The sequence below is a fragment of the Rhinolophus sinicus genome, chromosome 18, assembly GCF_057876585.1.
Source record: "Rhinolophus sinicus isolate RSI-liver-muscle chromosome 18, RSI-T2T, whole genome shotgun sequence".
Lineage (NCBI taxonomy): Eukaryota > Metazoa > Chordata > Mammalia > Chiroptera > Rhinolophidae > Rhinolophus > Rhinolophus sinicus.
Genome location: NC_142518.1, coordinates 5,044,422 through 5,066,514, shown reverse-complemented (window position 1 = coordinate 5,066,514; position 22,093 = coordinate 5,044,422). Strand labels below are relative to the sequence as shown.

General features: G+C 50.4%; 2 protein-coding genes and 1 pseudogene across 9 annotated transcripts in view; 1 reads left to right on the top strand and 2 right to left on the bottom strand.

The window, feature by feature from the left end:
• Positions 1–75: 75 nt before the first annotated feature.
• On the bottom strand, positions 76–2,072 carry LOC148754549 (claudin-34-like). Its single transcript, XM_088794930.1, has 2 exons — positions 1,941–2,072; positions 76–1,017 (listed from the first exon to the last, which is right to left on the bottom strand). The coding sequence occupies exon 2, from the start codon at positions 993–995 to the stop codon at positions 348–350; it is 648 nt and encodes a 215-aa protein (XP_088651056.1). The 5' UTR covers positions 996–1,017; positions 1,941–2,072; the 3' UTR covers positions 76–347.
• On the top strand, positions 1,304–2,732 carry LOC148754548 (zinc transporter ZIP6 pseudogene; annotated as a pseudogene).
• Positions 2,733–17,379: 14,647 nt separating this feature from the next.
• Positions 17,380–22,093, bottom strand: part of SHROOM2 (shroom family member 2) — a 118,709-nt gene continuing 113,995 nt past the window's right edge. For 7 of the 8 annotated variants that reach the window (XM_074324193.2, XM_074324191.2, XM_074324188.2 and 4 more), the window contains one exon: positions 17,380–20,052. In XM_074324193.2, coding sequence (XP_074180294.2) covers positions 19,786–20,052 — 267 coding nt within the window. In that variant the 3' untranslated portion in view covers positions 17,380–19,785. The remainder of the gene's footprint in view (positions 20,053–22,093) is intronic. The other variant, XM_074324192.2, reaches the window with a different exon arrangement.

The following is a 22,093-nucleotide window of genomic DNA, read 5'->3' as shown; positions in this document are numbered from 1 at the left end:
ATAAGGTCATTTGTTTTTAGCAGATGTTTAAGAGTGAAATGAGAGACTCTCAGGAACTCTTATATGCATAGAGTAGGTTTATTGTATTGATTAAACAATAAATAAAATCCAGGTCCATTAAAACCAACTGGTAGGTGGGCAAGATTTTTTTAAATGCAAGTTTCTTAATTTAAACAACAAATTGATGAACAAATTCAGACAGAGAAGGTAACAAAAGAAAATAGTTGGCCTCTTTCTGCCCCAGACCACCTTGGCCATGGTCTTCATTCCCTGGAAACATGTCATAGAGCATCCTAGTGATACCGCCTGGTAATGTGGGGTTTGCAAAGCCAATGCCACCAGGCATCTTACATTTCCGAAACCTCAGGCTGCACTTGGTTGGGCCCGGGGCATTTGAAAGTGAGGAGAAACAGCACACTTAACACCATCAGGAAGGCAGCCAGATATGCCACCAGCATGGCATTGCCCATTTCCTGCCAATCTGGTTGGAGGGGTATATGCAAAGATGGCGGGAAGGATATACCCTCTCCATTCATCACGGACTTGTGATTCCAGATGACGGTAATCAAGATGCAGAGACCGCCAGCCATATTCAGAATTCCTGAAAGAGCAAATGGATTGCAGATGACCTTCCTCCCGAGAGTTCCCATGGAGAGTTTCCTGAGTGCAAAGACAATGAAGACCTTCCCCAGCAACCCCAGGATGCTGGCAGCCAGCAGGAGGTGTTGACCCACACGAATATCAACAGGGAGGAAGGTATCGCCATAGGTGTAAGGGTAACACAATGTGGCCCTCTCAAAGTAGGTAACATGGCGGTAAACGCAGACTTTCCACATTCCCACACAGATCACACTAGGCTCCAAGAGGGAGGTGGTGTTCATGTGCCACACTCGCCACTCGACGAGGCCCATGCACGTGATGGACAGGATCCATCCTGCGGTGGCGATGGCGAAACCCGCTACTTGGCAATTTCCGCTGTTGGTGCGTGAGCTCATGGTGACCACATACAGAGGGGAACTGCAAATGAACACAGGGCATTATTAAGGGGGGACCCTCCGGCCTGGAACAGCCCCCAGGGGCTAAGAGTGCTGCTTTGGACACGGGGGTGCTATATTGGAGAACGGAGACATTTGACCCACACGCTCTGCCAGCGGGAGTGCAGACCAAGCAAACTTCGTCAAGGGCCGATTGGCAATATTTAGTGAAAGCCTTAAAATGCACCAACCTTCACACAGGCAGTTCCACTTCGAGGCATTTGCCCAAAGACACAATTAAGATGGGCCACAAATAGTGAGTCACGAAGATGGTCGTCACAGCCCTCTTTGTGACATAAAAAATGGGAAACAACTTCAAGTCCCACAATTGGGCTTGGTTAAATAACTTCTGCTATATTCATATGGTGCAGCCATATGCCAACATTAGACATCTAACTAGAATCATACACGGTATGCTATTCTGCGTTGGGGCCTTCGGACTTCGCATCGCATAATGTTTTTAAGGCGCTCCCAGGTTGTGGCCGTGTGAGCAGATTACTCCTTTGAACTACACAGTAGTGTTCGATTGCAAGCCTGCGCCACAGTTTATTTTCTCATTCATCAGTTTTTGGACATTTGGATTGGTTCTAAGTTTGGGCTCTTACGAATAAAGCTGCTATGAACATTTGTATATAAAACCTTGGAGATGACCCAGGGGACACTCAGAAAGATGAATGTGCCTTTTCTACATTTCATATTACTGAGGCATGGATTCTTCACCCACTGCCAGGTCACGCCCTACCAGGAGCTGGGCATGTTAAGTACAGGCCCTGCCCTTAGGTAGCTTTTATTGCAATAACCAGTAAAAAACTGAAAATGATGATGACGTGGAGATGAAGAGACAGTTGTCCAAGCATGAATCTCAACTTTCAAGAAATGAGGAGAAAGGAGACGCAGACGACTGACCTGAACGTTATTGACGAGCAGACTCACAAGGGCGCTCCCGCTTTGCTTCTCAACAACCAGCAGCTTCAGAAGACGAGGAGGTCCCAATAGCTCCTGCTCATCCACAAGAAGTCTGTCAGGAATGCCCACACAGAGGCTGCAAGAAGAAATGCCATTCACATTTCCATCAGACAATCTCCTTCACCACCGTCATGACTACCATCCTATTCTCCATCACCACCACCAGCACCCCAAACTACCACCCCCAAGGTCACGATCGGCACTGCTCTCAGGAGAAGCTGAACGGTGCCCGCCTCGCCACACTGGTGTGGATGGTGATAAGGAGCGACAGCCTGTGAAATTTCGGTGATGGCCTAGCAATTGACTAAAAATCTATGAAATGTCTTCAGTACTTCTGTTGCTGCCTTTTGTCATGAGTTGCTTCGTGAATCAAAAAGCAAAGGTGGTTTTGCTGTTTTACTGCAGGCTGGCATGACTGTTAAGCAGGTTGTGCTTTATCATGCTGTGTCAGCCCTGCTGGCATATCGTGGAAGGGCAACAGGAATTTTCATTGGTCTGTATGCTGCAGATGCTTCTAGGTGGATATCTGCACTTGCTGTGGGCATATGCATGGATATGGGACCTGCGATGCTGTACAACGATGCTTGCAACCGTGGATGTAGCCGCTGAGGATAATAGTTCTTATTACACAAGACTGGGATGCCTCTGGGTTTGGGAATTATATGGTTTCTTTCCATATTTTAGCACTAAATTGTGTTTCATATAAACTTCCAAGTAGGGTATAAATGCTAGAGTAGCTTAAAAAATTGCTGTCTACAGTTTGACTACGTCATAGGGAGATGAGTTTGTATGCTGTGATATGCAGCATTAAGGGTTAGTGGGTTTTGCGATTCTTGTATTGGATATTGCCATTCATTTTGCTTATAGGGTCAGCTATGGTGGTCACATAAAGGTATGTTTTAATATTTAAGTTACTCTATTTGGGGAATACAAACTGTATGTACAATTGACCAATTTTAGCAGTCTAGTGTACAAACAAGGGATTTCCCATGACATGTTCTGTATATCTCTGCTTCCTTACCTGTCCTTAGCTTGTCACCTGCGTTCAAGTTTGCCTGTTTGTTACAATAGGAATCACACAGTAGGCGCTCCTGGCTTCCTTCTGTTCTGTGAACCTCAGGCTCAGGCTGCGACTTTGAAAAATGATGTCTGGCTGTTCAATATTTTCGGGTAGTTCTGCCATGAGCAAGGAAATAAGGAAAGCAATAAAAAGACTTCATTAAAGTTGTGAAGCAATGGAGGATTGATTAATTCTGGTACATAAGGTACATAAGGACACTGCAGTATCTAGTAGGTATTAAGGTAATTCATTCACCATAAACTTAGCGGACATTAAAGTAGACTAGTACCGTACTCAGTAACATGGGAAAACGTCCAGGGTAGGTGGATTTAACAGCAGATAACAAAACTGTAAGTATGTGGTATGACCTTCTTTTTGTCCAGCATGACATATGTTGGAAAGATACAACAAAACAAGATGCATCTGACTCCAGGGGTTACTGGTGATTGTTACTAGTGATTTTTGTTTGTTTGTTTTTTGCTTTAAATAGAGTTTTATAGTTTTTCTTTAAATTTTTTTTCCCACAGAGGAACACCATTATGCTCTAACACTGAGAATCCTGTTACACATGTACGAATCATGCTACAGGACCAGATTGAGGTGGCTGTGTCTTTCTGTCTGTCCATATGTCACAACACGGCCAACCAGAGTCTCCTCATTTGAGCCCGTCTCAACACGAAACACCCAACTTGGTTCCATTTGGAATGAGACGACAGGGCAGGTGGGAAGGTATGAGTGGTCATAGTGTGTGTGCATTTGGTCCCTTCACATAAAGCCACATGGATCTGAGGTGGCACCTCAGAGGTCTGCTGGGGTCCTCCTTGCACCTGAGACGTGATGGGTAAGAGCAAACTGACGAGGGTTGCAGGCAGGGACCCAGGAGCAGGCGTGCTCCAAAACAGCCTCCATTCACACGTGATACCCTGCAAGGGTCAGAGTGGCCACGGCTGCACAATGACACCCCCCTTGAAGAGAGCACTCAGACATACTGGGGGAGGGACTGTCAGTCGCCCTTTGATGTCATTGGGACTCACTCTTGAAACAGGTCCCTCTGACGTACTCAGTTTTGGCAAAGTGCTGGTAGTCTTGACATTAATTAATAGTCACCAACGGGAACAGGCTTCTCCAGGATCTGAGAACATCAGTCAAGACAGACACGCTAACCCCTTCCTGTCTAAGTTTGCATAGAGTTTTGTGAATTCTGGTTCCCTCAGGTAGGCGAGTTCTGTGGTTTAAAAAAAATCCTGAAGCGTGTTCAAAGTGAACGGAGCATACGCAATGTCAGTACAGTGTGACAAGCTCTGATGCTTCAGGAGATTGAGTGGTGCCGGCCCTCAGAAATCTAGGCACAGTTAAAATATTGCCACACTCCAATGTCACAGATACTACAGGAAGGTACAAAACCCTACGAGCCTTGCAACCAGCCAGGTGATGAGATTGGAGCACTCTAGACCTACAGGAGCTCCAGAAACAGGGGGAGTGGACTGGCCTTTTGAAATTTCAGTCAAATGCCCTGTAACTCACTCTTCCCTCACCAGGAGGGTCATGCCCAAGACTGAGCCCGGCCCCATCTGGCATCAAAGCAGTAAGCAAGAAGGGTTGGAGGGCACTTCAGCCCTTGCAAGTGCCAAAGACCCTCAGCTGGCTGAGAAGGGACCAAGGGGTCGCTGGAAGAATCAAAGGGACTAGGTCGTAACTGAAGGAGCACTTTGGGGAGACTGGGGCCCTAGTGGACTGACATGGGGACTCGGAGCGGCTTTTAGTGTAGACTTGTCTTACTCCCTTGGACAGGACACCCCAACAGGGCTTCCTCCGTCCCCATCTCAGCAACCATGGGGCTAGCCCTCTCCCCTTACCCACACATCCCACGTGAGGCCGGCGGCAACAGGGTCGGGGAGGGCCCTGATTTCTCCTCATGGGATTCCCACGTTTTCTCCAAGCCTCAGCATGGCTGTGGGCTCGGAAACCTGGACTCGGGGTGAGGGGGAAGACCTATGCTAGTATGCAACAAGCAGTCTTACAACTTTCAAGGAAGAAAGAGCACGTGCTAAAAAATGACACTTGGGAAGAGGGAAAGGGAAGCAACCTCGGGCATCCCAACAGGCTGTGGCTGGCATCTGAGCCTAAAATTCAGCCCCACTACGGGCAGGAGAAAGCTGGCTGCCCCCATCCCCTCTGTCTCACCCAGGGATTCAGGTTCCTTCCTCCAGGTACTTCCTGGAGAAGGGAGGGGAACCAACCATAGGGCACCTGTTCCCCCCAGCAGCCTAGAAAGGAAAGAGCACTGGGAGAGAAAATGAGGAGGGTCCCTGGGAGGGGGGTATGATAGGGACCCGTGGGCATCGGGACAGGGAAGCTCCTGGCCCCCCACCCAGGATGGCTAGTACGCATCCTGGGCGGGGTGTGACATACAAAGCCAGAGGCAAGGTGAAGGCTGAGCTGTCAGCCTTGACATAGCTTCACCTCACAGCTTGTCCTTTGCGGCCAGCATCATTCCCCCACGTGGGACGCACACTTTCCCTGCCTGGAAGCCCTGTGGCCTGCATCTCTCCGAAGCTAGTTCTGGCACCTTGGGCATGTGAACAGGTGGCCAGGATGGCAGGGCCTTGCCCAGCCTCTACTCCTGGAGGGACATGCTGTGGGCAGGCCAGCAAGGTGCAGACTAAGCCCTTCAAACTCAGGGGCCTGAAGAGGGTGGGTTTCAGAAAGGCATTTGGGAGGTGGGATTATAGAAAAGGGAAGTGGGGGCCAACTCCAGCTTCAGCTTGAGCTGGGCTGGGCCTCTCTGAGCAAGCCCAGTCCCAGCTCCCATGCCCTGCACCTTACAGCTTCTCAATCTGTCCTACCCGTCTCCATTCCCAGTAGGCTGCCACTTTCCCTGACCCCCTCCACCTCTTCCTCTAACTCACACCTCACAGTCTTCTTCCATATGCTTTACCTTTCCAGGCGTAAGGGACGACGAGGACCCCAGCTCCTGGGCAGAGGGAAGCACCAGGCTGAAGACAGAAACTTTTGGCCTCGGCCCCTCCCCCCACCCCACCAGTTTGGGAGAGAATTACCGGGAATGAATAATACAGGAGCAGGAGCCAGTGTACTGCCAAACTTGAGATAGGGTGAGGCTTGCGAAGTGGGAGTTGAAGGTGAGGTGAGACCCAGATCTCAGCTGGAAGAGGAGACTCTCAGAAATCGTGGTGGGTCTGATAGAAGCCTGGAGGCCAAGGGTGAAGGGCATGTCAGGGCAGGGATGGGGGCGGGGACCAGAGAAGCAAGGATGGAGGGTGCGGTAGGGGAGATGGAGGATTAGGTGCAGGTCATGGGGCCCGCAAGGAGGGAGGGTGTCGGGCGGGAGGGGGTTCGGAGGCGGATGAAAGGATCCGAGATGGGAAATTCCAGTGGGTGGAACGGGGCTTTCACCAGCCGTGACACACTGAAGGAGAGAGGTCGCAGTGTCAAGCCCCTGAAAGGCTGCGAGCGTGCCTCCAACAGGCTGGCTGTGCGGAAGCGGCTCCAACACAGGCTGGGGGTCAGCGAGGGGTTTCTGGTTTGGCCGGCGGATGCCCAGTAGCGGCACGCGCCCTGGAGCGGCTGGAGGATGAAGGTTCGCAGGAGCTCCGGCCACCGCGCGGCTGGAAGGGGAAGGTGCTCGGGGCAGCGCGCGGCTGGAAGGTGAAGGCGCTCGGGGCAGCGCGCGGCTGGAAGGGGAAGGTGCTCGGGGCAGCGCGCGGCTGGAAGGGGAAGGTGCTCGGGGCAGCGCGCGGCTGGAAGGGGAAGGCGCTCGGGGCAGCGCGCGGCTGGAAGGGGAAGGTGCTCGGGGCAGCGCGCGGATGGAAGGGGAAGGTGCTCGGGCGAGCGCGCGGCTGGAAGGGGAAGGTGCTCGGGGCAGCGCGCGGCTGGAAGGGGAAGGCGCTCGGGGCAGCGCGCGGCTGGAAGGGGAAGGCGCTCGTGGCAGCGCGCGGCTGGAAGGGGAAGGTGCTCGGGGCAGCGCGCGGCTGGAAGGGGAAGGTCCTCGGGCCAGCGCGCGGCTGGAAGGGGAAGGCGCTCGTGGCAGCGCGCGGCTGGAAGGGGAAGGTCCTCGGGCCAGCGCGCGGATGGAAGGGGAAGGTGCTCGGGCGAGCGCGCGGCTGGAAGGGGAAGGTGCTCGGGGCAGCGCGCGGCTGGAAGGGGAAGGTGCTCGGGGCAGCGCGCGGCTGGAAGGGGAAGGCGCTCGGGGCAGCGCGCGGCTGGAAACGGAAGGTGCTCGGGGCAGCGCGCGGCTGGAAGGGGAAGGTGCTCGGGGCAGCGCGCGGCTGGAAGGGGAAGGTGCTCGGGGCAGCGCGCGGCTGGAAGGGGAAGGCGCTCGGGGCAGCGCGCGGTTGGAAGGGGAAGGCGCTCGGGGCAGCGCGCGTCTGGAAGGGGAAGGTGCTCGGGCCAGCGCGGGGCTGGAAGGTGAAGGCGCTCGGGGCAGCGCGGGGCTGGAAGGTGAAGGTGCTCGGGCCAGCGCGCGGCTGGAAGGTGAAGGTGCTCGGGCCAGCGCGGGGCTGGAAGGTGAAGGCGCTCGGGGCAGCGCGGGGCTGGAAGGTGAAGGTGCTCGGGCCAGCGCGCGGCTGGAAGGTGAAGGCGCTCGGGGCAGCGCGGGGCTGGAAGGGGAAGGCGCTCGGGCCAGCGCGCGGCTGGAAGGGGAAGGCGCTCGGGGCAGCGCGGGGCTGGAAGGTGAAGGTGCTCGGGCCAGCGCGCGGCTGGAAGGTGAAGGCGCTCGGGGCAGCGCGGGGCTGGAAGGGGAAGGCGCTCGGGCCAGCGCGCGGCTGGAAGGGGAAGGCGCTCCGGCCAGCGCGCGGCTGGAAGGTGAAGGCGCTGGGCTTTGGAAGGTGAAGGTGCTCGGGCCAGCGCGGGGCTGGAAAGGGAAGATGCTCGTGGCAGCGCGCGGCTGGAAGGGGAAGGCGCTCGGGCCAGCGCGGGGCTGGAAGGGGAAGGCGCTCGGGCCAGCGCGCGGCTGGAAAGGGAAGGCGCTCGGGCCAGCGCGCGGCTGGAAGGGGAAGGTGCTCGGGGCAGCGCGCGGCTCTCGCTGGCGCGGTTCTGCACTTGCACCCGCGCGTCATGCTCAGCGCGTGGCGCTCGAGCCGGGCCGGCCTGCCTTCTGCAACAGTGCAGCCCTGGCGCGCAGAGGGGCGGCGGTGTGCTGCGGCGCCTGGGGTTCGCTGAGGACCGGCGCCAGCTCCCTATTGCTAACGTAGCCGTCGGGGGTGCAGGAAAGAGAGTCCAGGCGACACGCTTGGGTGCTGAACAAGGTGCTCCAGGGGGCTGGCTGGGCTGGAGGCGGGCGGACCGAGTCCGGTACCCTGAGCGGGTGTGCTAAAAAAGAAGCTCTCGTCCACAGAGGAGGGCGACGAGGGCGCGGGCGGAGGACGGCCCCGGGGCTGCACGGGCGGCATAGGTGTCCAGCAGGTCGTGATGAGCCAGCGGTCCACTTCATTCCCCTGGGAGACCAACGCTGGGGGCGGTCCGTGCTCGAGTGGCTGGAGACAGCGCTTCGCCTGGGAGGAGGCCTCAGCCGTGCGGCCTATTGCAATGCAAAAGCCTGGGGCCGAGGTGGCTCCCGGAGCATCCGGGCTGGAAGGAAGGATTCAGATGGGCAAGGTACTTTAATGTGTTGTTCAAAGGGGACATTCAAGTGTGTGAAAGAGCTGGCATGCCACCTCCGCTGGCACCGGCTCCGAAATTAACTCACTCTGCTGCCAAGGGACTTGGGACCCTTCAAACCCACTCATCTTTTGTGTGGTCCATTCACTAGAACAATGCTTTAAAGGGCATAAAAATTAATTACTGAGTTCAAGTCATGGGCTGCCACGGAACTCCCAGGGGTGGGCCAGGGCTGGGAGCACAACTGTCTCTAACACTAAGCACAACCATCTTAGAGAAGCCACTTTGACCTGAACTCAAACCAGCGGATTGCTCAAAACAGTTTTGCCTTCTCGCCCAGGTCCTCTCACTGAGAAACCCAATGGAATAAGAACTTGCCGTATGCGTGTCTGCCGGGTTAGGGGGTTTTCTGAGGGAGGGAGAGTGGGGAAGCGGTGAAGGCAGGTTGTGAGGGAGCAGTGGTGGCGAGGTACCCCCAGAATGCGAGCTGGAACAGGAGTGGAAGACCACAGGGGCTGCAGAGAAAGTGGTGGCATAAATTACGATGTCCAACGTAAAAAAATGTTGGGAACTGTACGTCCAGCCCAGTGCTAGATGACCTGCTGCATCAGAACTTCCTAATATAGCCTCCCAGAGTCTCTCTACCTCATGTCACGGGTCCTCAGAAGGAACAGGACGCCATTCTCGCTCTCACATAAGTTACAAAGCTCCAAGACCTAACGGGTAGAGGTGGGGAGATGCTCACACTTGTTTTTGGCTCCAGAGATCGCTTCTTACCCCTCGCTCTGGGGTTACTTGCCCCAGAAGCTTCCTATTGCCTTCACACATGGGCCAATGGCCTCTTCTCTCCTAATAGGCCACCTCCAACCCACCATCTGCAAGGCCAATGAGACTTTGAAGGATGCTGTTGTGATAGCCTACATGTCACCTCATCCAAGTCTTATGGGTCACTTATGTACCATCTGTAAAGTACATACGCACTCATCTAGGATTTTAAAACCTCTTAAGAAAATTTTGGAATATTGAGGCCATTGTGACATGGACCTGAGTGGAAAGTACAGCCATTTTATGAGTTATCGACTGTTTGCTAAAAGGAAGGACCACCTAAGAGAATCATAAAGAAAAGCTGTTTTCTGGGAGTGGCTCATAGGAGCCCATCTCATTACTTTTGGGGCACACTTTTGCCATTGCTGTGTGTCTTTTCTTTGTTTTAAACAGCTTTATCAAGATATAATTCACACGCCGTGAAATTCACCGTTTTAAAGTGTACAGTTCAGTGGATTTCTGTATATTCACAGGGTTATGCAACCGTGACCACTATCTGATTCCAGAATGTTTTCATCCCTAAAAAGAAATGCTGTGCCCATTAGCAGTCACTCCCCATTCGCTCCTACACCCAGTTCTTGGCAACCACCAATCTGTTGTCTTTATCGACTTGCCCATTGCGAATGTTTCATACAAATGAAAGCATACCGTCTGTGACCCTGGTGTCTGACTCTTAACTGAGCATATTTGGGGTGTGGGGAGGGATTCATCCATAGATGTATGAGTACTGCATTCTTCTTCATGGCTCAATACTATCCCACTACATAGATATACCAGCTTGTTTATCCACTTAGCAGTTCATGGACAGTTGACCTGGTCTTATATTAATTTTTGCTCCAAAAGACACATTACAGCTGATTGCCCAGCTAGGTTTTATTTTGGGGGAAACACGGTACGTATGTACCTAGGAGTATAATTGCTGGGTCACAAGGTAGCTCTACGTTTAACATTTTGAGGACCCACCAATGTTTTCCAAAGTGGTGGCACCATCTGACAATCCCCCCAGCAACACATCCATCCTTGCAACACGTGTTACCACTTGTCTGTTTGGGTTTTCATGGCTGTGTATCTGGAAGGGGCACTTTCAGGTTGATCTTAATTGTAGTTTTTTGGTTATTTTCTGGCCCTATGAAGTTTAAAACACAAGTATTCTAACCGGATTCTGGCTCATAACCTGAAAACCCACGGATTTCCATCCTTTGGATTAAACACAGCTCTGTGAAGTCTGAAACACTTTCCCTAAGATGGGAAACCTTTCGATGGAGTGTTCTAGAAGGTGCTAGCATCGTTTAACATTTGCAACATAGCCGTCACACTTAGCCTGTGTCCTTGGCTCAGGTTAGAGTCTCTATTTGCTAAGGTTGGGTCAGATGGCATAAGGCTACCTCTCCCTGGGGAATGTCAGATTTTTTCCCATGAGCCCAGGAGACTGAATTTGAGGGACACAGCGTGACGGATAATTGGAGAATATAAAGGAAAAAAGGAGAAAGAGGTCACGAAGACACATGTAGACAAGCAGCCCTGGGAGAGGCGGGCTTTGTGGAGGACGTAAAACAGACTTGAAATAGGGCAATGAAATACCAATAACCTAAAAAAAAAAAAAAAAGAAAAGGAGCATGATGAGAGTACAATGGTTACATGCAAAGGCTGCAGCAGGAAGAGAGAATTCGCTAGGTTCTAAATAGGATCCGATGGCCTGATGGGAAGGGCGCTGTACTCAATGACAGGTCAGCGCCTTCTACCTCCTTCAGTCTTCACAGGTAAGACTGACAGAGTGCTGCTACAATCTATGTCAGAAGACACCCAGGAACGGGCACCAAAATGTAACAGCAAGACACAGCCAATTCATCACTGAGAGTGAGTGAAACACACTTGTGTGGCCAAGGAGTCAAAAAGTAATAAAGAAGGACTGCGAAAACACAACATAGAATCAAAAAATTAAACATGTACTTACCCCAAGATTCAGCAATTCCACTTTTGGATCTACACCCAAAAGAAGGGAAAGGAGGGACTCAAGCAGATATCTGCACCCCCATGTTCACAGCAGCACTACTCACAATAGCCAAGAGGTGAACACCACCCAAGTGTCCCTCATGGATGAAGGGACAGACAAAATGTCTATCCACCCATTCCACACAATGGAGTATCATTCAGCCTCAAAAAGGAAGGGGATTCTGACACCTGCTACAACACGGATGAACTATGAAGACATTATGCTAAGTGAGATAAGCCAGTTTACAGAGTGACACACATTGTATGATTCCACGTACATGAGGTACCTAGAGAAGTCAAACTCAGAGAAAGAAAGCAGAATCGTGCTTGCCAGGGGCTCAGGAGAAGGGAATGGGGAGTTACTGTTCAGTGGGGACAGTTTCCATTTGGGAAGGTGAGAAAGTGCTGGAGATGATGGTGGTGGTGGTGGTTACACAACACTGTTGACTGTCCTCAACACCACTGAACTGTACACTTAAAAAATGGTAATTATACTAAATTTTGTCTATTTTACCACAATGAAACATACACAACAAAGAAGGCTGAGCCTTCACTAACCAGTGATGGGTCTCCAAGGGAACGGGAGCGTGGGGAGGAGGGCGGCCAGCTCCCGGCGCCAGCGCTGCTGACGCACACGCAGCTCCCCACGTCCGGCTGGCTGGCTCCTCGCTTCAGGCAAACACGATCCTCAGCAACACTGTGACCCTGGCTCTCACCTCAAAGCTCCTCTCCTCCACCCTCCACTGTTACCACCCCTACCACCCCCAACATTCTCGGTTACCATGACAACATCATTCTTGGTTGACCACTGCACTATCTTTGGTTTCTTTTCTTCCTCAGGTACCCTCTTTGTCTGTCAGTTTTTATGTTCAGTAATGGACCATCAGGGTCCTCTTTCAAGATCTCACCAACTTCAGACTTGTCTCCCGATCACTGTCTCTCGTCCCCCAGAAATGGCATGTAACACATCACCTGGAGGGAATGACATTTTAAAATAAGCAGTGACGACATATCCATGCCAGTGTTAGCAGAAGTGGCCCCCACATGGGTGAGATTTAGTTGTGAAAGACCACTGACACCCAACACATACCTTAATTTGTGGGACATCATCTCTTACTAACTGAATCTTGGAAAACAGGCTCACTGGAGCACGGCACACATGAGTAAGATGGTATGGAATACGTAAGCTAATTCCTGACTGAGGAATTGGCCTAAGATTGGGGACAGCTTCAAATGGGACTTGTGTAAGAAATGAGACTACCAAACAGGGCACACGATGTCAGCTCGCCAGCACTTAGGACTCAGAGGTCCACTGAAACCTTCACTTACAGTGTTTCGATGACAAGGAATTGATTCCCCCAAAAAATGAACGGAGGTATGCTCAAAGTTGTGAGAAACACACCGAATGGACTTTATAACAGAATATAACTGGGACAAACAGAAAAAAATCCTAAAAACCCCATTTAGAGAATACATTCAGTAAACCACTTTATATAACAAAATCTATTACACAGAAACGCAACATTATGTTGAATAATTAAAGAGTTCCCAATGTTGCTAAAAAAGGAGATTTCAAAAATATCATTAGTATAATCCTGTTTCTTAGGGAATAGAGTCAATGGAAGTGTAACAGCTACATACGATGTCAGAGGGGTAGGAGGTTGGGAGGGGGGGTTATCACTTTGTGAGGGGTGTGAATGTGTAACTATTACACAGGTTTGTACACACGAAACTTTAAAAAAAAGGTTAAAAACAGAAAATATATTTTTTTAAAAAGGAAAAGGGAGAGATGGAGGGAGGGAGGAGGAAGGCAGGGAGTGAGGGGAGAGGAGACAGGTGAATGTATTACCTTACATGCCACTGTATCTCTGAAGAGCCTCCGTGTCCTTACCTGTACAGGAAGGAAAGTGACAAGCGTCGGGACGAAATGGGGCAGTACATGTTAAGGGCCTAACAGACTTCATTTCTCCGGAGTCAATCCTGGCAATGGTGCCAGGGGCACCTGGCATGCCAGAGGGTGGAGCTGCCAGTAGGGAAGGTGGGGCCACGGGATGGGAGTGATAGATGCGGGCGTGGGGTGGTACCTGGAGACCTTCGATCTAACGCTGTCACTACTGATAGGTGGTTCTTCATAAAGAGGGCAAGATGCGAACTAGGTACCTGGCACACAGATAGTGGCTAAATATATATTGTTAGCTACGGACACACACACACATAAACACACGTATATGCATGTGTATGTGTGTTTGCGTATTTTCTATCATGCACAAAGCTTATTTTGGATAAAAATTGATACAAAATCAAATCTAAAGCATATGGTGTTATATGGAGAAAGACATAGGGTGCTCCCCTCCATCCAGGGGACAGGAGCCCCTTATATTCAACACTCAAGACTCCTACGTTGCCACCAGTAGCTGCCATCCTTAGAACTGTGTGTCACCATATGTTGGCATTGGCATTTTGACTGGTATTAAAATTTTAAACATGGGGTGGAGGCAATGCAAGCTCAAACATAGTCAGCAAACTGAGTGAAAAATTAAATAGCGTTCTTTATCGCAGGCTTCTTTGGAACCTTACCATGCTCCACGAATCCTTCGGAGAGAAATACAGTTAAGTCCTCACCTCACATCGTCCACAGGTTCTTGGAAATGGACTTTAAACAAAACCACCTTCTACTATCGGCTAATTGATACAAACAAGAGTTAAGTTCCTTTGGCATATTTCTGGTCACAAAAACATCACCAAACTTCTAAATAAAGACCCAAAACACCTCTAATATGAAATTTTGAAATAAATGCGAGCTCTACACACATTTGAGAAAGATGAATGAAAACAAGTCAGATAATGGATTCCAGTTCCGGGGCACAGGTGTCCGGAGCCTGTCCTGGCAGCTCGGGGTGCCCGGCAGGACCCTACTGGACAGGACGCCCTTCCATCTCAGGGCAACTCCCACCCACCCACACTCACTCAGACTGGAACAATGCAGACACGGCAGTTCACCTCACATGCACGTCCCTGGGACGTGGGAAGACACCGGAGTCCCCGGAGGAAACCCACGTAGGCCTGGGGAGACCTGCAAACCCCACAGACAGTGGCCCAGCCAGAAAGAGATTTTGTGTTTCTCATCAACATTATAACAAAACGCCGCTATCCGAGGACGTGCTGTACACAGGCTCACAAGCGCTGGGGTTAGAAACACATGCAAGGACGACCCACACTTGGCAGTGAGTCATGTTATGCTGGGTCCGTTATGCTATTGATACACCACTTTCAAGCTCCTTTGAAGCTCCTCCAGGTGAAAGGACTAGAGTTAGGATGAGACATGAGAAAAGGGTCTTTGAAAGCGGCAAAAAGTGGGGGGGAAAATATTTTAACTTTTTGTTCTGAAATAATTTCAGACTTAAAAGAAATTTGCAGAGCAGAGATCTGGACACATCCTGTGGCCACACTCCCCAAACGGAAACTTACATAACCCTGGTACAATGAACAGAATCAAGACGTCCGTGTTGACACAATGCCATGGCCTCAAGACCGTATTCAAACTTCACCAACTGTCCTTCGTCTGGCCCAGGAGTCACTCATGGTCCTGTGGCACATTCTGTCAGGTTGCCTTTGTTTCCGCTCATTTTGAACCTCACCTCTGTGTGTCTTTCTCACCGCAGCACCTTTCAAAAGAACTGGTCAGTTGGGGCGGCCTGAGGTTGCTGGTTCAATTCCCACATGGGATGGTGAGCTGAGCCCCCTGCAACTAAAGATTGAAAACGGCGACTGGACTTGGAGCTGAGCTGCTCCCTCCACAACTGGGTTGAAGGACAACGACTTGGAGCTGATGGGCCCTGGAGAAACGCACTGTTCCCCAATATTCCCCAATAAAATTAAAAAAAAAAAATTGTTTAAAAGGTTAAAATAATTGCGAAAACCACAATCACTAAAAAAAAAACAAAACTGGTCAGTTTTGTTTTGAAAGAATTCCCCTCACTTTGGGTTTGTGCGATGTTTCTGGCAAAAACGTCTGATGGGAGGTCGTGTCCGTCATCGAGCATCCACCATCATTCGTGGTACTGTCAACTGTGCAAAGGAGAAGTCCCCCTGACGTGGTCCCTGCTAGGATGGATGACGCTATTTGGCTGCATTTTACAACCAGGTTTAAACCAGGAACGGGTTCACCGTGCAGCTCATAAGCTTAACCTTCAGGGACTCTCTCGGCTGGTCCTCCCGAGGTCCTGGTGGAGCCAGTCAGTGATGTGATCGCACAACCCTATGCTTTGGTGGAATTTGCCAAAGAAAGGTCTTTTCATGGCATTCGGTTAAGTCCACCATCTCCTTTCTCTCCGCCTTCCTTTCTACTTCACTCTCCCGTTTCAGGTGGTACCACAGGCATTTTTGGGATCTGGCAGAGAGGGAGCCGAGTGGAAACACAGCTTGAGTTTAGTGGATCGCTGAGACTCAGGACGCAGCATATACAAGAATAAACATTGTGCACTGCTTTCCTTCTTTTAATGGGAAATGCAGAAAACATTCAGAATGCCTGTGCTTGCAAGGTACAGACCCGTGGCAGTCAGGCAAACAGGACTGACAGTGGGGCGAGTATCTGGTGTGTACCCCTGCCCTAGACTGTGTAGCTCCTGTACCCAACTCAGCTCGTCCTAAAGAAGTCCGACGGCCCACGCCAGAGCACACACCAAACCATCAGACGCACACTCCATCAGTCTGAACACACAAGTGTCCAGGGACACAGAACGTGTCATCACAGCAGCAGCCTACAGCTGCGTTTGAACTGCTCTCTTGTATTAACTGATCATTTCTGAACTCAAAGGAGATAAGCTGAAGTAGCCGGGAAGAAGCCAACGCTAAAAATGTGTGGTATTTGTGTGCTTTTTAAATCTGTAGTGTGTGTACGTTTTCCTGTTCTAAATATTCACTCTTGAATCATTTTTATTAAAAAGAACCCCTCCCTCTAAATCATCTAACCTTCAGGTCCCACAGGCCTGCTCCATAACGGAAGTATGTCTAATCCCAACCAAAAGCTATCGCCGTGTCTTGGGTGGTTCTGACATTCTGCTTCCGAGGCAGGAAAGGCCTTTTCTCCAGGTCCAGGCTAGAGTGATGAAAATGGAAGAGCAAACACTTACAAAGCACTTTTCTGAACCAGGTATGGCTCTAAGCACGTTAACATGGATTAGCTCACTTGATCTCACAACAGCTCTTCTCCAATTACAAAGGAGAAAACAGGCTTCGAGAGGCTAAACCATGTGTTCACGGCCATACAACTAGGAAGTAACAGAGGTAGCTTTGCTCCAGGAACTTGGCTTCTGGGTCAGGATATTTTGACGGCCCCAATTCTTCCCGTCTGCCTGTGTGCACACTCTGCCATGGGCCTTTACAGTCCCGTCCACTAAGGAGGTGGAGTACGTCCCACCCCCTTTGACTTTGGGTTCTGCGGGGGGACTTGCTCAGGCAGTGGCAGCTTAGCAGGTGTGCTGGGACCAGAGACGTGAAAAACACCTTTGTCACTGGGTTTGTTCTCGTGTGCACCTGCCATGGACATGCCCAGGCCAGACAGCTGGCCCCAGCAGGAAGATGACAGGCTCATGGAGGACAGGCCCCTCATCTACAGGTTCACAAGCTACAGACATACTTCTCCATGGACACTGCCGAGATGTTACAGTTGTTTGTTACGCAGCATTACCATGGCAGCAGCTAAGCTATACAAGCCGTGTCCCTGACTTTTCCTGATTGCAAAGTGATTGGTCTTACCTAGACCGGCATAAATAGTTACACACATACAATCAATCCCACAACTGTCAAAGGCTTATGACATATGATGAGGACGTTCTGATTCTTTACAAAGAGATGTAGTGTAGGCAAATCAAACACATGCTCCAATCACTCAAAGACACTATTTATTTTGTTAAAGTGAAGCAGGATGATCTGTTGAGCGGTAAGTGGTAAGTGTAGAGCATGAAATCTGTACACATTTCCCATGGTGAACTGCAGGATACAAGCCGCAGGCAATGGCCCTGACTGAAAACTCACTATACAGAGCATTCCACGGCTGAGCTATGACAGGGTGAGGAATCAACCACCACCTAAGAATGTCAAGGGTGAAATATTAGCACCAGATTGTTTTTATATGCAATAAGATAACTATATACAAAGTTCTGTACAATGACTCACTGGAATCTTTGGGTCCCTGCTAACCAGACATTGAAGAGGCAAACAGGGGAATGGGTGGGACTGTTGTGATCACAGGTGCTTTGCTCAAAAGGTGATGGCGTCTATATTGCTATGTATACGGAAGTCCTCAAGAGACATCAGAAGGCTGGATACAGACACACAAATTCTATTATGCACGTTTTACACACATATCATCAAAACGATCACAATACTGTAGCAGAGGGGAAAGGATCACAGATAAAAGCTTTGCCTAAATTAGAAACCAAACACACCAAAATCACTGTGGTTGTCTCCCCAGAGGAGAGAGAGAGACGTCCGTGGACAGCCAGCTTAACCTTTTTCGACGTGACCCATTTTCACAGCAAGTGACTACACCAGGTGGAAAGGAAGAGGGCACTTCATTGGCAGGTTTTTCAAGTCAGATACAGTTTAATAGGAATGAAAACGTCTGAAAGGGCGTTCCTCTTTTTGGCGTGGGTAGGTTGCCAAAAAGAGTGTTTATTGCCTGCATCACTGAGGCGTGCCCGTTTGGACCCCTTTACCGAGCACGCGGATGACAGGACAGCGGCACAGGAGTCTGGCTCATGAAGCAGGACAACTGTCTTTACGACATTTGTGTGCATGTGTGTTTAGTAAGGAAGGAGTCACTGCTGACGGAGATGTCTCCCCACCTGTTGGAAAACTTCCTTTATGGAGATTAAACTGATCCCTCCATCAAACAAATCTCCAAATATTACCTTGACATGAACTCATCCAAGGGGTTCTCCCACCATTAATCACGCATTGAATCAGATGAGCATCTGTGAAGAAATGTGCCTACAATGATTTAGGTAAAAATGAGTAAGATACAATCAAGCCACTGGTAGTTGATCGTCTTTTACGTAGGCTTATTTGCCACCCATATATCATCCTCTTTGGTGAGCTCTTTTGCCCACATTTTAATTGAGCTGCCTGTTTTCAGACTTACATATTCTGGACACAATTCCTTTGTCACATAGGTGATTTGCAACCATTTTCTCCCAGTCTTTGACTTGTCAACTGGATATCGACAGCATGACAGCGTTCTGTTTTTTAAGTGAATAGACCCTCTTTAGAACCTTGTGATGTCAACCAAGACAAAGGGCTGAGTAAACTGTGGCAACACTGTACAGTCCACGGAGACTCTGAAAAACCAGAGTAAACGAAACGTGGCCCTCACAGCGTGGTGACAGATTTAAAGAGGCGAAAAGAGAAAAGTAGCCAATTATCATTAATGACCATATGCACACAAAACAAATGTGGGGAAAAAGTAATTTCAGAAATAAGCTGTTGGTGTCAAGAAACAAACATCTAGCAAGCACATCACTACTGGACACACTTTTAACCAAGTCATTTCACGTCGCAGGAAAACATTTGACCCGTGCGGTCAGGCGAGACGTACTAACGCTATGTGCTTTGTGCGTGAGTTTTAAAGCATGCACCCAAGTTAAGTGGCGATTTTAGAATGAGTGAGCCCAACGCATAGGTTATTCATTTCACAGTTGGTTTTTAACCACTCGGAAACTATTCCTCTTTCCGAAATGTTAATAAATTATCATCATTGTGGTTTCTGCTGGGTCAGAGAACATCATTATATGAAATAGAGACAGTGAACGCTCAACACCGTTGGACGGACACGGAGAAAACATGGCAGCCCATGCCTCAGATGGATCACATAACATGACGCGCGCCCGGGTATCCCGTCTCATGCCCCTTAAAGACTCACTCGGTTGCTTCCCGAGTGGTTGGTTCAGCATCTGAAGGCGGGAGGAAGGGGGGCCCGGCCACAGCGAACGACCACTTGGATGCACTACGGGACCAGAGCCCACAGTCTATACTGCAGAAACTCGCCGTCCACCGGAGCCAAGTGGCACATGTAAGTTGCTTGTAAAGGAAAATGGCCAAGGTGAGCCACTCTGCTCAGCATTCAAAAGGGAAACTCAACAATTAAATAAATCATCCCAAACCAACACGAGAGTTATTGCTTTTGTGACAGCCATTTCGCTATGGGAGGAGTCTCACCAGAGGACACAAATCGTCGTGGCCCTGGGGGACGGTGTGGCAAGGCCGGCTCCGTGCCCCGCAGGGAGGGCTCTCTTATTTGGCCCTCTCGGGCTGAAGGCTGTCGAGCAAGCACTTGAGCTGCTCTTCTCCCAGGTGTATCTTATCCTCCAGCTCCCGCTGCTCGATGATCAGGGCTGACTTCATCTTCACAAAGTGCTCATAGTCGGCCAGGCTCTCGTCGCTCAGATAGCTGGCCAGGATGGCGAACACCACGCGCTCCCGGCGGTCCAGGTTCTCCTTGAGCTCCTTGGCGTCCTCATGCTGTTGGACGAGGACCCGCTGCTTCTCGAGCAGCGACTGCTGTGAAGGGAGAGACAGAGAGAGGGACGAGCCCGTTGAGGACCAGGGTGAATGTGGGGCGCTCCGGCCAACACCGTGGAAACCCCAGCAACTCTGGGGACTGTGCCGATGACAGAGACCCCAACATTAGGGAGCAGAGGTCTGACGGGATCTGCTCAGAAATACCTGGAACATGGCGGGCTCCAGCCCGGCCCTCCCGTCAGGGCTCCTGGGCCCCTTCCACCTGTGGATGCTCCCTCCGGCCTTGAAAGGCTATTGGAAATAGCCGGGATGTGCACAAGTGTAAGCAAGAGCCTGAAAACTGCAGAACTTTGAAATGCTCAAAAGGTACAAAGGACTCAGGGATCGTACGTGTGTCAAAGGCCTGACGAGACTGTGGCCGAGTGGGTAAAAGGAACAGATTCTGAAGAAATCCCAGGGCAGGACTTCTAAAGCCTTCCGGCGAAAGGAAAACGAGCATGTGAGCGGCCTTTCTGAAGAGGACGCAGGAGGGAGCAGGGGAAGGTAGGACAAAGACTCCCTCGCTCCTTACAAGGGTCCTGCTCTGGGGCACACAGACGACCCCATTCCCAAAACGAGGCGCTCACACCATTCTCTGCCTGCAGAACACGCACTTCCATTCCCTACACTCCCCAAGCGTAATGGAATCTAACAAAGGACCAGATGAATGCACGAAGTGTCTTCAAATGTCGGCCAGGACAGGGGCCAGGAACTCCTCTCTTCGCTGTGACTCTGATTTTTATTTGGGTGTCACACAGGCACCCTGTTATCCTGCCACTTTGCCATGTAGCCAAGGATAGTTCCCAATGGGCATGTGTGAATGTCTAGGATAGGGTTTCCGGGCGGGAATTCCTACCCATTCTCAGGAATATTTTTCACTTTCCCCTTCCCGAATCCCAAGATATAAACTGCTTTCTGTTCTCCACGATGAATTGTTTCCACAAAGTGATGGCCGATACTACCAACCACCTGGGTACAAGGAGCCGATTTTCCCGATTTCCTGACCAACTTTTCTCAGGAATCGGGAATGGAAAAGCGAAAAAATTCCCAAGAACGGGTGGGAATTCCCACTCAGAAACCCTAGCGATAAATAGGAAAAATGTCTAAGAGATACTTTGTGAGTAGTTCACTTATTACTGGGTTCAAGGAGCTGATTTTCCCGATTTCCCGCCCAACTTTTCTTGGGATTCAGGAATGGAAAAAGCAAAAAAATTCCCGAGAACAGGTGGGAATCCCCGCCCGGAAACCCTAGCGATAAATAGGAAAAATATCTAAGAGATACATTGTGAGTAGTACATTTATTTCCCATTGTGGGTATTACTGGGTTCAAGGAGCCGATTTTCCGACCAACTTTTCTCGGGATTCAGGAATGGGAAAGTGGAAAAAGTTCATGAGAACAGGCGGGAATTCCCGCCCAGAAACCGTAGTCCAGGATGTAGCCACACTTTGCAAAATGCCGACACTCCGAAAGAGCTCGGTAAAGACGAGCTGCTCTTAACAGTGGCTGCAAACAGAAACCACTCTCGATGTGCAGCTTTCGGGAACTGCCCCGGACCGCACAACCTTCCGGCGTACCTGCCTATTTCTGTAGGACACCTGGACCTCAGGTGCTTGTGAAACAAAGGTACGGTGTATTTGCCTAGGAAGAGGCGAGGCAAAGCCAATTAGTTCCAACCCAAAGGGAGAGAGAACTTAACCGATTCCAAAAATTCGGTTCAGGCTAAAATCAGCTGGGCTCACTGGTGGCTAGAAGCTGCAGAGACTGGGGGAGGACGTCATGTGTCTGTTCATGTGTTTATTTTCCTACCTGAAAAGATGGAGGAAGGCTTCTGAAACCTGACTCCACATCTTGTAACTCGTTGGCATATCTGTCTCTAAAAACCTGAGCTTCCTAAACTTTGGCCATCTGTCATAGAGGTTCTCATGCAATGCTGGCTACCGTGGAGATCTGGCCATTGCACTGCACTTGGACATGACAATGGAACGTGGAAGGTGAAAGCTGCATCAGCTATGCACAACCAAGGGGAGTAACCACCCGTCT

Excerpts from the sequence above, each read along its gene's own strand:
- LOC148754549 (XM_088794930.1), bottom strand. The coding sequence starts at position 995 with ATGAGCTCACGCACCAACAGCGGAAATTGCCAAGTAGCGGGTTTCGCC.